Source organism: Oncorhynchus kisutch, linkage group LG22 (genome assembly GCF_002021735.2).
Source record: "Oncorhynchus kisutch isolate 150728-3 linkage group LG22, Okis_V2, whole genome shotgun sequence".
Classification (NCBI taxonomy): domain Eukaryota; kingdom Metazoa; phylum Chordata; class Actinopteri; order Salmoniformes; family Salmonidae; genus Oncorhynchus; species Oncorhynchus kisutch.
This window is the reverse complement of record NC_034195.2, coordinates 3,948,631-3,970,065: the sequence shown is the minus strand read 5'-3', so window position 1 is coordinate 3,970,065 and position 21,435 is coordinate 3,948,631. Positions and strand designations below refer to the sequence as shown.

At 46.8% G+C, this 21,435-nt stretch overlaps 1 protein-coding gene across 4 annotated transcripts in view; it reads right to left on the bottom strand.

Annotated features, from left to right (window-relative positions):
• Positions 1–21,435, bottom strand: part of LOC109867548 (MOB kinase activator 2) — a 94,184-nt gene that overhangs the window by 15,873 nt on the left and 56,876 nt on the right. Inside the window, exon 1 of one of the 4 annotated variants that reach the window (XM_020456753.2) lies at positions 1,033–1,278. The exons of the other annotated variants lie outside the window; for them this stretch is intronic. Within the exon in view, the coding sequence (XP_020312342.1) occupies positions 1,033–1,148 (116 nt within the window). The 5' untranslated portion in view covers positions 1,149–1,278. Of the gene's footprint in view, positions 1–1,032; positions 1,279–21,435 lie in introns of those variants that run through there. 4 annotated transcript variants of the gene reach the window in all.

Genomic DNA, 21,435 nt, shown 5'->3' with positions numbered 1-21,435 from the left:
GGGATGGTGGCCTAAAAATGCTTTAAAAAAAAGTTGTTGTAATGTTTTATATAGAGAATGTAGGACCATCAATTTATCTCTATCCAAAACACCTCTAAGCAAGCAATGTTTTTGTTTGAATTGGTTCAAACGGAAGTCGGGGCTTTAATTATTTACAGTGGTTGAGACGACATATCACATCGCTCTTGTTCAGTCTTGCTGGGGAGAGCTGTCGCTGAATGCTGGAAGCCAAACCAAATTCCACCGACTAGTGAATTGCTGTTAACCTGGAACCTGAGAGTCGAAAAGCCTGTAATTGCTGTTTAAGACACGCAGCAATTTCCTTTTCTTAAATTGTGAGCTGTAAAGAACACTGCGACGAGAAAACAGTCGGCCTGTTTAAACGAATGCAAGTTGCGCCTTCTTTGCAGTGACAAAGTGGACAGAGAATTTTTTAAGAAAAGAGAAGGCGCTATGTTCAGTGCCAGACCTTAGGAAACGATATGTTCCTGCATCCAATAGCTGCTGCCACCGCGTCGAACCAAGAACTGATTTAGAGTGGAATGTTGAACGACATGAAAAGGACAGTACTTGGCTAACGTTACATACTGCTCACATGGTAGCGATGTTGGTCGTCACACACACCATGGATACACTGTTGCTTCTACACCTACCGTATCACGGTAACAGTGAGTCTAGAGCCTACTTCGTTCATATTTTATCCGAAACGGACATTCTAATTGAGAAAAATAAATGTACATCTAAAAACACACCAACAAGCATATTCTGATCATTAGAAACCCGGTATTTTTCTAATTGCAAAGCAGACGCGTCTTCCAAAATGTAGCCTAAACCAGATTGTATTTCCCAAAATCAGCTATTGATTAGATGTTCCTTCTGCTGGAGAGTTCCACTATAAACCAAACACGCTGCTTGTCACGCCGTACCGTCGAACGAGTCGACCGCTGCCTTGCCTCCACATTACAGGAGTCGGGTCTCAACCAGCACAACTAGACGAAAAGTGAACTCTAAAAACACGGTTACTTTTTTTACCTTAAGACTTTGCCCACCGCCTGAAGGACCATTTTACAACTTAATCCGCTTTTCGAGTTCCTCTGTGAGTGCATATCCGTATTGTCTCCTGAAATGGGATTATAATCTCCGACCATAACTGAATGGGGGAAGATGAATTTAAAAAAATTTTTTTTTCCAAAAACAACGTCTCTCGCCACACCGTTCCTCTCCGAAGAGGCTGCAAAATTAATCACTTCAATTTTTGACGGTCGGCTAACGTTACAAAAGACCTGAAGAGAAAAACCTATTTGTGGCTCTCGCAAACTGCCCGCCCCCCCTTCTCCACATGCAGCCAATCCGGGAAGAGGAGAGTCCTTGAGGTGCGAAACAGAACCCCCACAACAAGGGAAAAAGGGGGGACACTTAGTCACTTGACCAACTGAATGATTTTGAACAGAGTTGGGAGCTGCCTTAATGCACATCCACGTCATCGGCGCCCAGGGAAATGAAGGGCGTCACAGCTCATGCTAATGTGGACATGCTCATGCTAATGTGGACGTGGTCCATCTTCTTCCTTGAAGCGTTGTCGCAAAAGTGGCGACAAAAAAAAAAAGAGTGCCAGGTAGTCTGAAGGGTATTCTGTGCTACAACGGAGCCATAACGGTTACAAATGTAACTCTAGTTAATAATGATCACACTGTGGGATGAATACCCCATCTACGAGTTGTAACTTTGTTGTACCATAGTAATACCTGTCGTGTTACTGTACTGTAACAACTTTTAAATACCAAAAACATACTGTAAACACAAAGTGGTGTTATCAGTTTAAAACAGAAGTACTCTCATATTCTTCAGCCTGAGGCTATCCCTACTATGTCCCAGCCAGCTGGATAAAAACAACTACTAAAATTAAAAAATCGCAGTTGGTTTGCGACAGGGTACATGTTGAAACGGCGAGGCCACATTCTTGTGGTTGACTTCAAACCTCACTATGAGATGAGCAGTAGCTGGCCATGTAGCGACTTGACTTTGGCACAACAGGACTGGCAGTGTACCGGTAAGGTAAATCGGCTCGGAAAAGCCTCCAATTAAGAACGAGTGTCAAGGCTGAGGCGGCGGCTGAGTTCCCGGCGCAAGTCTGATGTCGGGTTGAATAGAGGCATTATACCATCTGGACTTGATATCGATCCTCAACATTGAGAGTACAAAGCAATCTTGAAATAGACCTACTATAGACGGCCTTATGACGGCAAAAGAAAGTGAAGACAAAGGAAACAAAAGTCTCAGGCTACGTCAAAGGATCGTGGATAGAAAAAGCATTATACATCTTTCTTTCTCCCCACTATCCTCAGACACTTCTTTCCCCATCTTTCATTCTCCCCCTCCATTTTATCTCTTCTGACCAAGGCTGGTATCCCTAAAGCATCCGAGTGCTGATCTAGGATCAAGTACACCCCCCCCCAGTCAATATAATGTAATTCATTATGATATAAAAGCCAAACTGACCCTAGATCAGCACTCCTACTCAGACACTTTACAAATATGGGCGCAGGTTTCTCTCCTTGCCCCCCCTTCTCTCCGGCTGGACCAGTGGACTTGCAGCTGCAGATGTGAGACATACCAGCGGACTGCTGTAGCATGGACGCTCACAAAGACACACTAATCTGGGGGGGCTGGAGCTCAGCTCTCTCCTAGTGTGTGTGTGTGTGTATATATATCACAGACTGTCAGTGTGTAAGGGTCTGAGTACGTCAGGGTCAATCAGTGCATTTGAAAAGTCTTTACATGTTTGTGAGCGAGAGAGAGACCCTGCTTGTTTGTGTGCTGGATGTGAACCCCTATCACGTACATCTTACAAGTATCAGAGAGTGAGGTGGTCTGATAAGGGCCATGTACAGGTCCATCTGCACGCTCTGCCAGCATGGCTCCTTCTTGGGAGACATGTCTCCCCGTCTGGCCCCAGCACAGAGCTCACTCGGGGGGGTTAGGGTCATCACTCTGAATGGCTGCTGCTGCGGAGAGAGAGGGGCCAGAACAGGCCAGAGCCTTTTCTCGGGAGCTATTTATAACCTCAGCCTGCCTCTGCCTGGTCTATACTGACCAGAGTGAAAGGGGGAGAGATTGAAAGAGGTGGTGAGGACAGAGAGGGCCATGGGTGAACAGTTCTAAACTGCTTCGGGCCCTACCTGAGGTGGTGACCACTGAAGTGAAAAACAATGTCATGGAAAAAAAAAAGAAAAGAGTTTCCATCCATTTGCTTACAGATATTACATCCGCAGTTACCTAAAATAGAAGGCAGCCATTCAAGACCACTGGGCCATAGCCAGAGCCTCTGCATTCAGAATGAACTCCATTCAAGACCACTGGGCCATAGCCAGAGCCTCTGCATTCAGAATGAACTCCATTGAAGACCACTGGGCCATAGCCAGAGCCTCTGCATTCAGAATGAACTCCATTGAAGACCACTGGGCCATAGCCAGAGCCTCTGCATTCAGAATGAACTCCATTCAAGACCACTGGGCCATAGCCAGAGCCTCTGCATTCAGAATGAACTCCATTCAAGACCACTGGGCCATAGCCAGAGCCTCTGCATTCAGAATGAACTCCATTCAAGACCACTGGGCCATAGCCAGAGCCTCTGCATTCAGAATGAACTCCATTCAAGACCACTGGGCCATAGCCAGAGCCTCTGCATTCAGAATGAACTCCATTCAAGACCACTGGGCCATAGCCAGAGCCTCTGCATTCAGAATGAACTCCATTCAAGACCACTGGGCCATAGCCAGAGCCTCTGCATTCAGAATGAACTCCATTCAAGACCACTGGGCCATAGCCAGAGCCTCTGCATTCAGAATGAACTCCATTCAAGACCACTGGGCCATAGCCAGAGCCTCTGCATTCAGAATGAACTCCATTCAAGACCACTGGGCCATAGCCAGAGCCTCTGCATTCAGAATGAACTCCATTCAAGACCACTGGGCCATAGCCAGAGCCTCTGCATTCAGAATGAACTCCATTCAAGACCACTGGGCCATAGCCAGAGCCTCTGCATTCAGAATGAACTCCATTCAAGACCACTGGGCCATAGCCAGAGCCTCTGCATTCAGAATGAACTCCATTCAAGACCACTGGGCCATAGCCAGAGCCTCTGCATTCAGAATGAACTCCATTCAAGACCACTGGGCCATAGCCAGAGCCTCTGCATTCAGAATGAACTCCATTCAAGACCACTGGGCCATAGCCAGAGCCTCTGCATTCAGAATGAACTCCATTGAAGACCACTGGGCCATAGCCAGAGCCTCTGCATTCAGAATGAACTCCATTGAAGACCACTGGGCCATAGCCAGAGCCTCTGCATTCAGAATGAACTCCATTCAAGACCACTGGGCCATAGCCAGAGCCTCTGCATTCAGAATGAACTCCATTCAAGACCACTGGGCCATAGCCAGAGCCTCTGCATTCAGAATGAACTCCATTCAAGACCACTGGGCCATAGCCAGAGCCTCTGCATTCAGAATGAACTCCATTCAAGACCACTGGGCCATAGCCAGAGCCTCTGCATTCAGAATGAACTCCATTCAAGACCACTGGGCCATAGCCAGAGCCTCTGCATTCAGAATGAACTCCATTCAAGACCACTGGGCCATAGCCAGAGCCTCTGCATTCAGAATGAACTCCATTGAAGACCACTGGGCCATAGCCAGAGCCTCTGCATTCAGAATGAACTCCATTGAAGACCACTGGGCCATAGCCAGAGCCTCTGCATTCAGAATGAACTCCATTGAAGACCGAGGGCTCAATCAGGCTTCAAGGTCAAAGACAACTTAATGAAGTTCCTGGAGTTAAAAAAGCAATTCATTTGCTGGAAAGGACTAATCCATTATTGTGCATGAGCTGATTTGGGTCTAAATTATGCTGATAACTACAACTTATGAATTGCTGTCATTTCTGGAGTAAAAAAAAAAAGTTGGCTAATGTAGTTGGCAACGGTCTCCTACGTGAACCAACATAGGGGCCTTCCAGGTAGAAATAAAACCCCTGACTACAGACCTAGCCTACAAGTTGGACTCGTTCACACAAACAAACACCATTCTCACATAGCCTAAGATTTGACGTGGGTGGAAACTGCGGTCAGGCACATTCTTCGTGTACCGGACAGAGAGAAGATTCTTAGCTACTGCTGACGTCACCAATGGCAGCTCCTTCCGAGACCAGACATGGCACCACTCACCGTGCCACCTGGTTTAACCGTACTACACACACACACACACACACACACACACACACACACACACACACACAAACCTTCCATAAACCATTAACTCACACTCTGAAAATTCTCATGCTCTCTCGCCATTCCATGGAAGAAGAGCGCACACCTAGGACATCGGATATAAACCATATTCTGTGGAACAAACGTGATCTCACGTCACTAGATTACATGTTAACAAACCTCAGTAACGTATGTCAAACAAAAAGTCCCTCTTCCCCAATGTTATCTAACACGATATGACTCAATTAGCACGACTCACAGTCTGTCGAACAAGCACGTAGCTATAACCCATAACACTAAACAGTAGACCCATCTGACGTGATCTGGCTCATATCCCCTTTCTTGCAAACGTACGTTATTTTCCTCTTAGTTTACTCATAGTTCGCCACTGAGCAATCCATGAGAGTCATGACACTTAAGGACAGCAGCAGGGGGGGAGGGCGAGAAAATCTCTGACCAAGTATCAGCGGATGGGGGGGGGGGGGGGGGGGGACAACTTCTAGCCTACTTAGACTATCACAGACAGCTTCAAGGCATCCCTGGAAACCACAGTGTCTGCTTTGAGGGCCAGATTCACATTGCTCATTAAACTTACAACGGAGGGAGAACAAAAGAGTTGCGTAAGAATGTTGCTGGAAACACTGACGTCAACAGCCAGGACTTATGACTGGCTGCTCCTGGAATGACGGTGAGGTAAAGTCAAACTGGTGGCTGATGCTCAATCAACCATCTATAATCACCAGCGTCCAACTCGAGAGAGAGAGAGAGAAAGCAAGCAAAACAAAAAGACAGCGGTATGGAAAATGACAGCGTTTCATGTTATTTATATATTTAAGCCTACGACAGGGACCAGAAAAGGGTGTGGTGGTAACGAGAATGGCGGTGAAGGGGAAAAAAAAAATCATAAAAAAAATGACGATTCACTCTGCCACGATGAAGGACGCAACAATCACAGCCACTCAGAATAGAACGAACAACGACCGTGAGAAAACGTGACGAAGCCAACGTCAAAAAGTTTGGCCGAAACTGAACAGAAACTTGACTAGTCAATTAGTAGGCTATGTAAAATAACTTGGGGAGAAAACATTTTGAAATGGGGTTCATGTTAACAAAAAAAGGTGTTTTCCAATCTCCACCCAAAACGTGCGTAGTTGACATCAAAACTAACAGCTAGTACCCTTGTCCCCTTGAATAAAATTGTCCGAGCTGGCTGGTCCCCTGCTCAGCGGACAGACATTCCACCATTTTAAGACAAAGAAAACACAGATTCTTCACAGCAGCAGCAGACGGGCATCGGGCCTGGCAACAGCTCAGTCCCACCCCATGATATAGCCAATGGCACTGTAGAATTACCTTGAATGACTGGTGTAGTGACCAATGGAATGGCAGAATTTGGGCACCCCCCCCCCCCCCCCCACGCTACAGTGGAGTTGGGTGACTCTCTGGTCTTTGCGTGTGTAGTGTGTGAGAGTGTGCAGTACACAGTGTGTTTAAGTAAGGACTTAGCCAGTGAAAACAGTGCAGGCTGAGGGTCTTCATATCTGTGGGAGTTCCTATAGGCCCAGGATCTACTCAAACACTGAACCCTGTGACCTGCCAGGGAAATGCAATCCAGGAGGTGCCAGTGTGTGTATGTAACAGTATTTATTGTCTTTGTGTGTGTGTGTGTGTGTGTGTGTGTGTGTGTGTGTGTGTGTGTGTGTGTGTGTGTGTGTGTGTGTGTGTGTGTGTGTGTACAAAAGGCAAATCCGGACAACAGAAGTAACAAGTAAATGGTAGACCTACCAATGACTCAGTCATTTTACTGATATCAACTTTGTTTATGAACTAAGTGATTCAAGCTTGTAATTCCGCTACCAAATTGGTAACAGAACTACCGTACCGGAATTACTGTGCCATAACGGTCTGCTACTGTCCTCTCTTCCACTGACATACTGTTCTGATCAGTGTCTCCTGTTACTGTCCTCTCTTCCACTGACATACTGTCCTGTTCAGCTCATAGTGTCTCCTGTTACTGTCCTCTCTTCCACTGACATACTGTCCTGTTCAGCTCAGTGTCTCCTGTTACTGTCCTCTCTTCCACTGACATACTGTCCTGTTCAGCTCATAGTGTCTCCTGTTACTGTCCTCTCTTCCACTGACATACTGTCCTGTTCAGCTCATAGTGTCTCCTGTTACTGTCCTCTCTTCCACTGACATACTGTCCTGTTCAGCTCATAGTGTCTCCTGTTACTGTCCTCTCTTCCACTGACATACTGTCCTGTTCAGCTCATAGTGTCTCCTGTTACTGTCCTCTCTTCCACTGACATACTGTCCTGTTCAGCTCATAGTGTCTCCTGTTACTGTCCTCTCTTCCACTGACATACTGTCCTGTTCAGCTCATAGTGTCTCCTGTTACTGTCCTCTCTTCCACTGACATACTGTCCTGTTCAGCTCATAGTGTCTCCTGTTACTGTCCTCTCTTCCACTGACATACTGTCCTGTTCAGCTCAGTGTCTCCTGTTACTGTCCTCTCTTCCACTGGCATACTGTCCTGTTCAGCTCATAGTGTCTCCTGTTACTGTCCTCTCTTCCACTGACATACTGTCCTGTTCAGCTCATAGTGTCTCCTGTTACTGTCCTCTCTTCCACTGACATACTGTCCTGTTCAGCTCAGTGTCTCCTGTTACTGTCCTCTCTTCCACTGACATACTGTCCTGTTCAGCTCATAGTGTCTCCTGTTACTGTCCTCTCTTCCACTGACATACTGTCCTGTTCAGCTCATAGTGTCTCCTGTTACTGTCCTCTCTTCCACTGACATACTGTCCTGTTCCGCTCATAGTGTCTCCTGTTACTGTCCTCTCTTCCACTGACATACTGTCCTGTTCAGCTCATAGTGTCTCCTGTTACTGTCCTCTCTTCCACTGACATACTGTCCTGTTCAGCTCATAGTGTCTCCTGTTACTGTCCTCTCTTCCACTGACATACTGTCCTGTTCAGCTCATAGTGTCTCCTGTTACTGTCCTCTCTTCCACTGACATACTGTCCTGTTCAGCTCAGTGTCTCCTGTTACTGTCCTCTCTTCCACTGACATACTGTCCTGTTCAGCTCATAGTGTCTCCTGTTACTGTCCTCTCTTCCACTGACATACTGTCCTGTTCAGCTCATAGTGTCTCCTGTTACTGTCCTCTCTTCCACTGACATACTGTCCTGTTCAGCTCATAGTGTCTCCTGTTACTGTCCTCTCTTCCACTGACATACTGTCCTGTTCAGCTCATAGTGTCTCCTGTTACTGTCCTCTCTTCCACTGACATACTGTCCTGTTCAGCTCATAGTGTCTCCTGTTACTGTCCTCTCTTCCACTGACATACTGTCCTGTTCAGCTCAGTGTCTCCTGTTACTGTCCTCTCTTCCACTGACATACTGTCCTGTTCAGCTCATAGTGTCTCCTGTTACTGTCCTCTCTTCCACTGACATACTGTCCTGTTCAGCTCATAGTGTCTCCTGTTACTGTCCTCCCTTCCACTGACATACTGTCCTGTTCAGCTCATAGTGTCTCCTGTTACTGTCCTCTCTTCCACTGACATACTGTCCTGTTCAGCTCATAGTGTCTCCTGTTACTGTCCTCCCTTCCACTGACATACTGTCCTGTTCAGCTCAGTGTCTCCTGTTACTGTCCTCTCTTCCACTGGCATACTGTCCTGTTCAGCTCATAGTGTCTCCTGTTACTGTCCTCTCTTCCACTGGCATACTGTCCTGTTCAGCTCATAGTGTCTCCTGTTACTGTCCTCTCTTCCACTGACATACTGTCCTGTTCAGCTCATAGTGTCTCCTGTTACTGTCCTCTCTTCCACTGACATACTGTCCTGTTCAGCTCATAGTGTCTCCTGTTACTGTCCTCTCTTCCACTGACATACTGTCCTGTTCAGCTCATAGTGTCTCCTGTTACTGTCCTCCCTTCCACTGACATACTGTCCTGTTCTGATCATAGTGTCTCCTGTTACTGTCCTCCCTTCCACTGACATACTGTCCTGTTCAGCTCATAGTGTCTCCTGTTACTGTCCTCCCTTCCACTGACATACTGTCCTGTTCAGCTCAGTGTCTCCTGTTACTGTCCTCCCTTCCACTGACATACTGTCCTGTTCAGCTCATAGTGTCTCCTGTTACTGTCCTCTCTTCCACTGACATACTGTCCTGTTCAGCTCATAGTGTCTCCTGTTACTGTCCTCTCTTCCACTGACATACTGTCCTGTTCAGCTCATAGTGTCTCCTGTTACTGTCCTCTCTTCCACTGACATACTGTCCTGTTCAGCTCATAGTGTCTCCTGTTACTGTCCTCTCTTCCACTGACATACTGTCCTGTTCAGCTCATAGTGTCTCCTGTTACTGTCCTCTCTTCCACTGACATACTGTCCTGTTCAGCTCATAGTGTCTCCTGTTACTGTCCTCTCTTCCACTGACATACTGTCCTGTTCAGCTCATAGTGTCTCCTGTTACTGTCCTCTCTTCCACTGACATACTGTCCTGTTCAGCTCATAGTGTCTCCTGTTACTGTCCTCTCTTCCACTGACATACTGTCCTGTTCAGCTCATAGTGTCTCCTGTTACTGTCCTCTCTTCCACTGACATACTGTCCTGTTCAGCTCATAGTGTCTCCTGTTACTGTCCTCTCTTCCACTGACATACTGTCCTGTTCAGCTCAGTGTCTCCTGTTACTGTCCTCTCTTCCACTGACATACTGTCCTGTTCAGCTCATAGTGTCTCCTGTTACTGTCCTCTCTTCCACTGACATACTGTCCTGTTCTGATCATAGTGTCTCCTGTTACTGTCCTCTCTTCCACTGACATACTGTCCTGTTCAGCTCAGTGTCTCCTGTTACTGTCCTCCCTTCCACTGACATACTGTCCTGTTCTGATCATAGTGTCTCCTGTTACTGTCCTCCCTTCCACTGACATACTGTCCTGTTCTGATCATAGTGTCTCCTGTTACTGTCCTCCCTTCCACTGACATACTGTCCTGTTCAGCTCATAGTGTCTCCTGTTACTGTCCTCTCTTCCACTGACATACTGTCCTGTTCAGCTCATAGTGTCTCCTGTTACTGTCCTCCCTTCCACTGACATACTGTCCTGTTCTGATCATAGTGTCTCCTGTTACTGTCCTCCCTTCCACTGACATACTGTCCTGTTCAGCTCATAGTGTCTCCTGTTACTGTCCTCCCTTCCACTGACATACTGTCCTGTTCAGCTCAGTGTCTCCTGTTACTGTCCTCCCTTCCACTGACATACTGTCCTGTTCAGCTCATAGTGTCTCCTGTTACTGTCCTCTCTTCCACTGACATACTGTCCTGTTCAGCTCAGTGTCTCCTGTTACTGTCCTCCCTTCCACTGACATACTGTCCTGTTCAGCTCATAGTGTCTCCTGTTACTGTCCTCTCTTCCACTGACATACTGTCCTGTTCAGCTCATAGTGTCTCCTGTTACTGTCCTCTCTTCCACTGACATACTGTCCTGTTCAGCTCATAGTGTCTCCTGTTACTGTCCTCTCTTCCACTGACATACTGTCCTGTTCAGCTCAGTGTCTCCTGTTACTGTCCTCCCTTCCACTGACATACTGTCCTGTTCAGCTCATAGTGTCTCCTGTTACTGTCCTCTCTTCCACTGGCATACTGTCCTGTTCAGCTCATAGTGTCTCCTGTTACTGTCCTCTCTTCCACTGACATACTGTCCTGTTCAGCTCATAGTGTCTCCTGTTACTGTCACTTTTCTTTATTGTAGTGAATTGGACTGGACCGTACTCAGTCCTGAATTGTACTGTGCTCGACTCACGGTATGGTACCGTTCTATCCAAACAGACGTCTATGATAGGTACAGATTTAGTCCAGTCCACCTGTGGACGGGAACATCAAGGCCAGGGTGGGCTGACCAAATTTCAACTACCCCCTCCCCCCTTCCAGTTAATGTTACCTCTCCCAGCTCTTACTGACACCTACCCATGAGCCCTCTCTTTCCATTTACTGTAACCAGCATCCGTACTAGAGGTCGACCGATTATGAATTTTCAACGCCGATACCGATTATTGGAGGGCCAAAAAAAGCCAATACCGATTAATCACCTGATTTTTTTACAATTTATTTGTAATAATGACAATTACAACAATACTGAATGAACACGTATTTTTACTTAATATAATACATCAATAAAATCAATTTAGCCTCAAGTAAATAATGAAACATGTTCAATTTGGTTTAAATAATGCAAAAACAAAGTGTTGGAGAAGTAAAAGTGCAATATGTGCTATGTAAGAAAGCTAACATTTCAGTTCCTTGCTCAGAACATGAGAACACATGAAAGCTGGTGGTTCCTTTTAACATGAGTCTTCAATATTCCCAGGTAAGAAGTTTTAGGTTGTAGTTATTATAGGAATTATAGGACTATTTCCCTCTATACCATTTCATTAACCTTTGAGTATTGGATGTTCTTATAGGCAATTTAGTATTGCCAGTGTAACAGTATAGCTTCTCCTCGCTCCTCCCTGGACTCGAACCAGCAACACAACGACAATTAGCGCGCGCTAACTAGCTAGCCATTTCACTTCGGGTTACACGAGCCTCATCTCGGGAGTTGATAGGCTTGAAGTTATAAACAGCGCAATGCTTGACCCACAACGAAGAGCTGCTGGCAAAACACACGAAAGTGCTGTTTGAATTAATGTTTACACGCCTGCTTCTGCCTACCACCGCTCAGTCAGATACAAGTATCTAAGTATGCTTAGTCAGATTATATGCAACGCAGTTATCGCTCAATATCTAGTAATATCAACCATGTGTAGTTAACTAGTGATAATGATTGTTTTTTATAAGATCAGTTTAATGCTAGCTAGCAACTTACCTTGGCTTACTGCATTCGTGTAACAGGCAGTCTCCTTGTGGAGTGCAGCGAGAGAGGCAGGTCGTTATTGCATTGGACTCGTTAACTGTAAGGTTGCAAGATTGGATCGCCCGAGCAGACAAGGTGAAAATCTGTCGTTCTGTCCCTGAACGAGGCAGTTAACCCACTGTTCCTAGGCCATCATTGAAAATAAGAATTTTGTTAAACTTTTCAAATCAATGGGATTTTGTTTGGCATACATTTTTAAGTAAAAAAAAACAAAACAGCCAAAGCTTAATTTTGTTATCGTGTAATTTCCCTTAGCAAACACAGCAAAGTAGCAAGTCAATGGGAGTGTCCCTTTAAACTGACAAGAGGTCAACCTTGTTTGCTGAACTTGCTTGACACACTACCTCAGACGTTCAACTCAGCCCCTCTACAATACACCGTGTGTTGGCTGCTAAACGAGGGCCAACTGCAAACGGTCCTTTGCTATCGACACACGTTGAACTCAAGATATGGGGTCATTCATTAGTTGTCTATACAGGTGTATCGTTTCAAAAACATAGGATTTTACAGAGTAAACTTGCCTACCTTTACTTCTTTCTCTTACCACCCCCTATCTCCCATCTCCCGGTATGTATCTCTTTCAGTGGCCACCTATGGGGCCAGAAGATATTACAATTTTTCCCCCACTCTGCCTAGATCTACTCTGCCTCATGCCTTGCATTCCAGCCGGAGGAGGGCTGGCGTGCACCGACATGTCATCCCGTGTTTCATCCCTCCCCAGCCTGGCTAAACAAAGGAAAGTCAGAACAGAGAGAAAGAACAGAGATGGGACGAGAGGAGCATTTTCAGAAGGAGCAACGGGTTTGGGGAGAACAGGATCTCACCTCTAAGAACAAGGGCACATTGCAAAAGTTGTCTGTATCTCTGTTCGTTTACTTTGGATGGTGCACGTGCCCAGGGCGCACACTTCCTCTCAACATTCAACGACTGACATTTATGGAAATGACACAACTGCTTCATTACAGACACATTTATAGTCCCATTAATATCACTGACAAAGACTGAAAGGTCAAACAACTTGCTAGCTCATTTTTCTAGGATTGGAGCTGGTTCTCGGAGAGAGGTGGCACCCGGGCACCAGAGGATGTTTGAGAGTGGTAAAGGAAAGGGAAGCCATCTTTGTTTGTGAACAGTTTCAGAGTTGTGACCGATGAAGGAGAGAGAGAGGACGATGACAAGACCTCACTCACGTCTGTCTGTTTCTATCTCCATAGCTACAGTTTCAGTTTGGACTAACTGTGATGATATCGGGTGGTAATGGGATGGGAAGGGCGAAGGGTTAGAGGACAGGAAGTAGCGGGAGGCGAAGAGGAAGGAAGAGGAGCGAAGGGGGAAGATAAAAGGACAGGGGTGAGAGCGAGGGCGAAGAGGTGAAAGAAGAGATGGGCAGTGGACGAGGGAAAGAGAAAGGAGAGTGAGGATCGAAAGCGGGAGTGTGAAATGAGGAGAGAGGGAGGAGAGAGGGAACGGTTTTAAAGAGAAGAGTAACGGGGGGGGGAGAAGCCTCACTCAGTCAAAACATCCAGGTCATTACTCACTTCCTGGCCATCACCACGGCAACCAAACGTCTGTCTCTCACTCTCCATTTCCCCCCTGGGTTTTCCTTCTACCCCCATCGCTTTGCCTTCTCTTTTCACCCTCCAGTGGTCTTCTTCCAACCCCTCTGTCAGAAAACCCATCTTCATCCCTCTTTCTCTGCCTCTCTACTCTGAGTGGAGGTTGGCAGGCCGTATTTTAGGTGAGAGGTTGGAATTAGAGCCGGGGACGATACAACAAATCTCACGATGCTCGTTAGTATCGTGGCAAGGAAACAAAAACAACTTCTTTAGGAAAACACACACTCCTCTTCCCCCCAGGACCCTCCAGGACAGATGGTCAGCTATGAGATGGGCTTGATAAATGGTCAAGAAGGTTAAGGTTTGGATGGAACGTGCAGATCCTAGAGCTGTACTTAGGGGAGTAGACTTCTGGGGAGCAGACTTCTGCAAAACGAACACGCCGGGTTCACTGCCTGTATATTTGACATTGGCAGTTAACCTAAGACTCTGGTCTAAAGGTCAGTTAGGAGATGTTCTGTTCCTGATAAATTGCTGGAGGTTACTTACAATGGGGGGGGGGGGGGGGTCAAGCTTGGCAGATCCTGGATCTGCTCTTAGGGGTCAACTTCTGACTCACCCACCACCAGTGTGTAGCACCACTGAGTGATACAACGGCAGCCATTTTGAAAACAAAACTCCCCAAATACCTCCTGTCAAACACCTGTGGGGAAAATACTGCGTTGACCTTGACGGTGACAGCCGGTGCCAGGTATGTCTGCTGAATGATCACTTGACAGACAGGTAGACTGATTCTTCATCTCTGCTGTGGGCGGTGACCATAGAGGTAGAAAGAGGGCTCTGGATGGCTAGAACCCGTTTCAACATGGACATTACTTTAAAATGGTGGAATCCCTCAATGGCAGTCAGCCATTATGGCAGATACAAAGACGAGCTATTGAAGAAAAGACAAAAACCCGTTGTTATTTCCCCTCTAGTGTGTCACCACGCCTGGTGTTCTGAGGGAAAGGGATAGGTTCCCCAAGGCCATAGTCTTCCCATTTCTCTAGCGTGTCACCACGCCTGGTGTTCTGAGGGAAAGGGATAGGTTCCCCAAGGCCACAGTCTTCCCATTTCTCTAGTGTGTCACCACGCCTGGTGTTCTGAGGGAAAGGGATAGGTTCCCCAAGGCCACCACACCTGGTGTTCTGAGGGAAAGGGATAGGTTCCCCAAGGCCACAGTCTTCCCATTTCTCTAGTGTGTCACCACGCCTGGTGTTCTGAGGGAAAGGGATAGGTTCCCCAAGGCCATTCTTCCCATTTCTCTAGTGTGTCACCACGCCTGGTGTTCTGAGGGAAAGGGATAGGTTCCCCAAGGCCACAGTCTTCCCATTTCTCTAGTGTGTCACCACGCCTGGTGTTCTGAGGGAAAGGGATAGGTTCCCCAAGGCCATAGTCTTCCCATTTCTCTAGCGTGTCACCACGCCTGGTGTTCTGAGGGAAAGGGATAGGTTCCCCAAGGCCAGTCTTCCCATTTCTCTAGTGTGTCACCACACCTGGTGTTCTGAGGGAAAGGGATAGGTTCCCCAAGGCCAGTCTTCCCATTTCTCTAGTGTGTCACCACACCTGGTGTTCTGAGAGAAAGGGATAGGTTCCCCAAGGCCACAGTCTTCCCATTTCTCAGAAGTGCTTGTGAAACAACAACGAGAAGAATGTTCTTCTCTCAGGAATAATATGATAGACGCCAGTAACGACAACTTGGGGAGGGCCGTGGGGGGTCGAGTCAGGACACACGTACTCCCTAAAAACATATCACACCCACTGACTGAACTTTTCTATAAAGTACTGTACGGGGGAAGACATTTTTTTTAAACACTGAAACCAGATTATCATTTCCGCAGAAACAGAGCGTACCATTCTGAATCTCGTCTTAAGATACTTGGTTTGGCAACAATGGGGGGGGGGGGGGGGGCGGGGGTGCAGACTTTATACACTAAGCATGAGAGCACTTGTTGAGCCTCGAGTGTTCACTTCAGAGGGGGGTGTTGTAAAAACAATAGCACCACCTACAGGCAGATTACCAGCCACTGCAGTTGATATGTCAGTACAATACCAAAAGTCAGTGTTAATGTAGCCTAGATATAAATTTGTCTCTCAGGCCAAGGATCAGTTTCTTTCCAATCTTAACCTAAACAAGGAACAAAAAAAATAAACTGACCTTAGATCAGAACCTACGGGTAAATGTGTTACTTTATCCTTTTCCTGGAGGGCGAGTAGGTGAGAGGCCTCGCCAGTCAAAGGGAATAAGGCCTCGGTACCCACCCGGTGGAAAAGCATTGTTTTTCTGTATCTATGCACAGACCCTGACAGAAACGTTCTCCCATACTCCATTTCCAGGTCCTATGAGGGATGCTGAAGGGTATTGTATGGTGTGTGTGTGTGTGTGTACATCTTTCCCTGAAAGCTAACCCACCACATTCACAGCTCGACGCTCCAGCATCCAGTCAAGGCTGGAAAACCTAAACGAGTCAGTTTTATAATATATATATAATATATATATAAAAAATAACTGATCTAAAAGAGAGAGAGAGGAAGTGAGACATACTTCCTTTTAAAAGCAACTTCTTGTGTGTTGCTACCAGAGCAGTTGAACTACAGACGACTAGACAGAAGGGCACCCAGGTCGAACACAGACATCGTGTCAGAGGGAAAAGGGGGAGAACTAGTCAGGTAAACAACGACGCATTCAACTGAAAGGTGTCTTCCGCATTTATCCCAACCCCTCTGAATCAGAGGTGCCGAGAGCTGCCTTAAATCGGTGGGTGGGACGGGGGGGCAAGTGGGTACCGTTAACCTCAGCAGGACACGGTTTGGCCATCCTCATCCCCACACCCCAATCGTCACCATCACGTTTCTTATGAGCATTGGACATGAATTGTGATAGAGGGAGACGGTAGAGGGAGGCGGTAGAGGGAGGCGGTAGAGGGAGACGGTAGAGGGAGGCGGTAGAGGGAGGCGGTAGAGGGAGGCGGTAGAGGGAGGCGGTAGAGGGAGGCGGTAGAGGGAGGCGGTAGAGGGAGGCGGTAGAGGGAGACATGAAGAAGGGAGAGACTGAGTGCAGTGGTGAAAAAGCACCCAATTTTCATACTTGAGTAAAAGTAAAACATACCTTAATAGAAAATGACTCAAGACCCAGTAAAATACTACTTGAGTAAAAGTCTAAAAGTATTACATATACTTACGTAGCAAAGTAAAAATCATTTCAAATTCCTTATATTAAGCAAACCAGACGGCATCATTGTTTATTTTTATTTATGGATAGCCAGGGGCACGCGCCAACACTCAATTTACAAACTAAGCATGCGTTTATAGTGAGTCCGCCAGAGCAGAGGCCGTAGGGATGTTCTTTTCATAAGCATTTTCCTGTCTTGCTAACTATTCAAAATGTAACTAGTACTTTTGGGTGCCAGGGAAAATGTATGGAATAAAAAGTACAATATTTTCTTTAGGAATGTTGTGAAGTAAAAGTCAATCAAAAATATATATAGCAAAGTAAAGTATAGATACCCTAAGAAACAACTTAAGCAGTACTTAAGTATTTTCACTTAAGTACTTTACACCTCTGGATGAGTGAGAAAGTGAAGGGCTCTGTGTAGCAGTTAGGCTAAGGAAGAGGGACTTGGGAGGGATGGAGGAAGGGACAACTCACGAGGGAAGGAGGGAGGAATGTGACGAAGGGAGGCGCGAAGAGAGGAGGCTTGTGTAACAAATGGAGAGCAGAAGGGAGGGAGAGTTTGAGGAAAAGAGAAGGACTTTGTGCAAGGGAAGGAAAAGGGAGGATGAAATAGGAGGGAGAGACACAGGCTGTCCCACACCCCACCCTGTCTCCACCAATGTTTTCTCAGGAAAGCAGAGGGGCAGAGGGAGACTGTGCAAGAGGGAGAAATGGAGGGGCAAATAGAGGGAAGCAGGACTCCGTAATGGAAAAGGGCGGAGGGAGAAAGAAACTGTTCCTTCCGGCAGGAGAGAAAGGCCAGTCCCTGTTCCTTCCGGCAGGAGAGAAAGGCCAGTCACTGTTCCTTCTGGCAGGAGAGAAAGGCCAGTCACTGTTCCTTCTGGCAGGAGAGAAAGGCCAGTTCCCGTTGCACAAGGAAACATCACCTACCTTGCAATCTGAGCGGAGGTAGTCAACATTTTGAAAAACATTTAACCATAAACGGAATCTCCAGGGGAGAAGGACACAGGGCAAAGGTAGTAAGTAGTATAGAGTAAGAGGTGGCGAGAGTAGGGTGAAGGGGTTTAGGGAAATATGGTGTAGGGTGGTCGTAGTGGCTGGGCATGGCTGCTCTGCTCCAGCACATTAACTTCTAAACCAGGCCGTTTAGTCACAGATTTTCCACTAGAGGGAATGTGCATGCAGACCTCCAGCAGTTCCAAGCCCTGACACACACACTAGAGATGGCCAAATATGTACACTGTGTTTTGACGAGGGCCACACACACACAGGGATGGACATACCCCTCATTCCAGTCTGAATGTGTAGGCGAGTGAAACTGGGGTTTTCTGACAGAAATGACAGGAAGAATGGACAGAATGTGTGAGAAATTAGAAACATCTCATAGTTCAAAAGAATCCGAATGTCAAGATCCATTTTCAAGTGAATCTAATCTAACAATGTGCCACCCCCCCCCCGTTTTAAGGACTGATACCATCTCTGGCAATTGTTGTTCAAACAACACTGAAGTCAACTGACCGCAGTCACGTGTTATGCCCAAAAACATGTCCATTTCCTCCTAAATAAATCCCCGTTGTCCATTTCCAGGGATGTTGTGTAACCATTCTCATGGTTCATGTGACCAAAAACAATAACACAGACAGAGAGAGAGAGAGAGAGATACAGGGGGGAGGGGGGGGGGGTAAGAGAGAGAGGTTGAAAGGCCCACCTCCCTAGAGAGTCTACGCTCCAGATCATTTCCTGGCCCACAGGAGACATGTAGACTAAACTCACTTCAACACAGACAGAGAGAGAGAGAATCATGAGAAAACAAAAAGATAATTACTTAACACATTGGAAAGAATTAACAAAAAAACTGAGCAAACTAGAATGCTATTTGGCCCTACACAGAGAGTACACAGCGGCAGAATACCTGACCACTGTGACTGACCCAAAATTAAGGAAAGCTTTGACTATGTACAGACTCAGTGAGCATAGCCTTGCTATTGAGAAAGGCCGCCGTAGGCAGACATGGCTCTCAAGAGAAGACAGGCTATGTGCTCACTGCCCACAAAATGAGGTGGAAACTGAGCTGCACTTCCTAACCTCCTGCCCAATGTATGGCCATATTAGAGAGACATATTTCCCTCAGATTACACAGATCCACAAAGAATTCGAAAACAAATCCAATTTTGAAAAACTCCCATATCTACTGGGTGAAATTCCACAGTGTGCCATCACAGCAGCAAGATTTGTGACCTGTTGCCACGAGAAAAGGGCAACCAGTGAAGAACAAACACCATTGTAAATACAACCCATATTTATGCTTATTTATTTTATCTTGTGTCCTTTAACCATTTGTACATTGCTAAAACACTGTATATATATATATATATATATATATAATATGACATTTGTAATGTCTTGTTTTGAAACTTCTGTATGTGTAATGTTTACTGTTAATTTTGGTTGTTTTTCACTTCATATATTCACTTTGTATGTTGTCTACCTCACTTGCTTTGGCAATGTTAACACATGTTTCCCATGCCAATAAAGCCCTTGAATTGAATTGAGAGAGGGGGGGGGGTAAAAGAGAGAGAGAGGTTGAAAGGCCCACCTCCCCAGAGAGTCTACGCTCCAGATCATTTCCTGGCCCACAGGAGACATGTAGACTAAACTCACTTCAACACAGACAGAGAGAGAGAGAGAGAGAGAGAGACAGGGGGGGGGGGGGGGGGGGGGTAAAAGAGAGAGAGAGAGGTTGAAAGGCCCACCTCCCTAGAGAGTCTACGCTCCAGATCATTTCCTGGCCCACAGGAGACATGTAGACTAAACTCACTTCAACACAGAGCCAGCATGTGTTCTCACTGGGTTTGTTTGTGTGGATAATGTAGCCTAACACCCATGACACTGCTCTCTAGCGATAGCTGACAATAAATTGCAATATTATTTTTGCACCAATTTGCTGCACCTGCCCCAAAACTCCAGGGTTTTTCATTCGTAGCTTGTTCTCCATCTTTAAAAAAAAACAAAGCCAATTTGTTTTTGCCACTTTTACTTCCATGACTGACCCAATCTTCTCATGGCTCTCGCCCCGCTGCATCTTCTCATGGCTCTCGCCCCGCTGCATCTTCTCATGGCTCTCGCCCCGCTGCATCTTCTCATGGCTCTCGCCCCGCTGCATCTTCTCATGGCTCTCGCCCCGCTGCATCTTCTCATGGCTCTCGCCCCGCTGCATCTTCTCATGGCTCTCGCCCCGCTGCATCTTCTCATGGCTCTCGCCCCGCTGCATCTTCTCATGGCTCTCGCCCCGCTGCAGCAGACGTGGTGAGCAAACATGTTCGGCACGTCGACTCGCAATACTTTTTTTTTTACATCACAGAAGATGCATATAGAATCGCCACGCATATTGTATCGGCGCCCGAGTATTGTGAGGTCCCTGGCGATTCCCAGATGTGGGGCAAAAGAAACGACGTAAGTCGGGCCCAGAGTTGTTCCTCACCATGTAGACTGTTTAGGAAAAGCTCGGGGCCCTATTCATGAAGAGACTGTTATTTATGGCCACGGACAGGAAAAGGGACAGGAGTGTTTAGACAAAGAAGAGTATGTTATGATGGATTCCAGGACCAAGCCAAGCAAATTTTGTTTCCCTCCTGGAGGGCATTGTTAGGATGGCTGAGACGAGACACGCCCTGCCCACCTCACGCAACACACATGGGTCCATCAGACACACTTCCCTCTGCCAGCCTGGAGACGCACAAAACATAGACTAGGAAAACAGACGGTTGAAAATGTAGGGGACACACACACATACTAGCGCAAACACATGCTCTCCTATCTCGTTCAATCTCCCACCCAGGCAGATGGGAGCTGAATGATCGAAGGAGGATGAGGCAGAGGGCCCCATTCACATCCGAATAGGGAAATAAGGGCTGAGGAGGAGTGAGATGGTAAGTACCCAATATGTGGTGAAAGGAAAAAGAAGTGGGAGTCCCTGAATATCCATGCCCCCCCATAGCAATGGGTACTAACCAATGGTAAGCTCTAGGTTCCACGGTGTAGACCAATCACATCAGCAATGTGTCTAGAGGCATGTCCCCCCCCCCCGTAGCGGGGGAAGGGCCTGATAATATGATCCGATTCCTTTTATGAACCAATGAGATCATCTGCTAGGCCTAGAACACCCAGGGGGTGGGGGGCATCCATGACCTCATCCAACTGCCCAGGTGTAAACAAACCTGTGATTGGCTGGCTGGCCGGAAGCACCTGGCCGACTCCATGGGAGATGAGCTCCAACTTAACGAGTGAGCTCATTTGGTTTCGACACTGCTTAGAGTCTCTAGCGATTGTAATAGCCAGACCTGTATGTGCAACAGTCCTGTTACCAGTGTACTGTGAAGGTGGGACACATGAGACTGTATGTGCAACAGTCCTGTTACCAGTGTACTGTGTAGGTGGGACACATGAGACTGTATGTGCAACAGTCCTGTTACCAGTGTACTGTGAA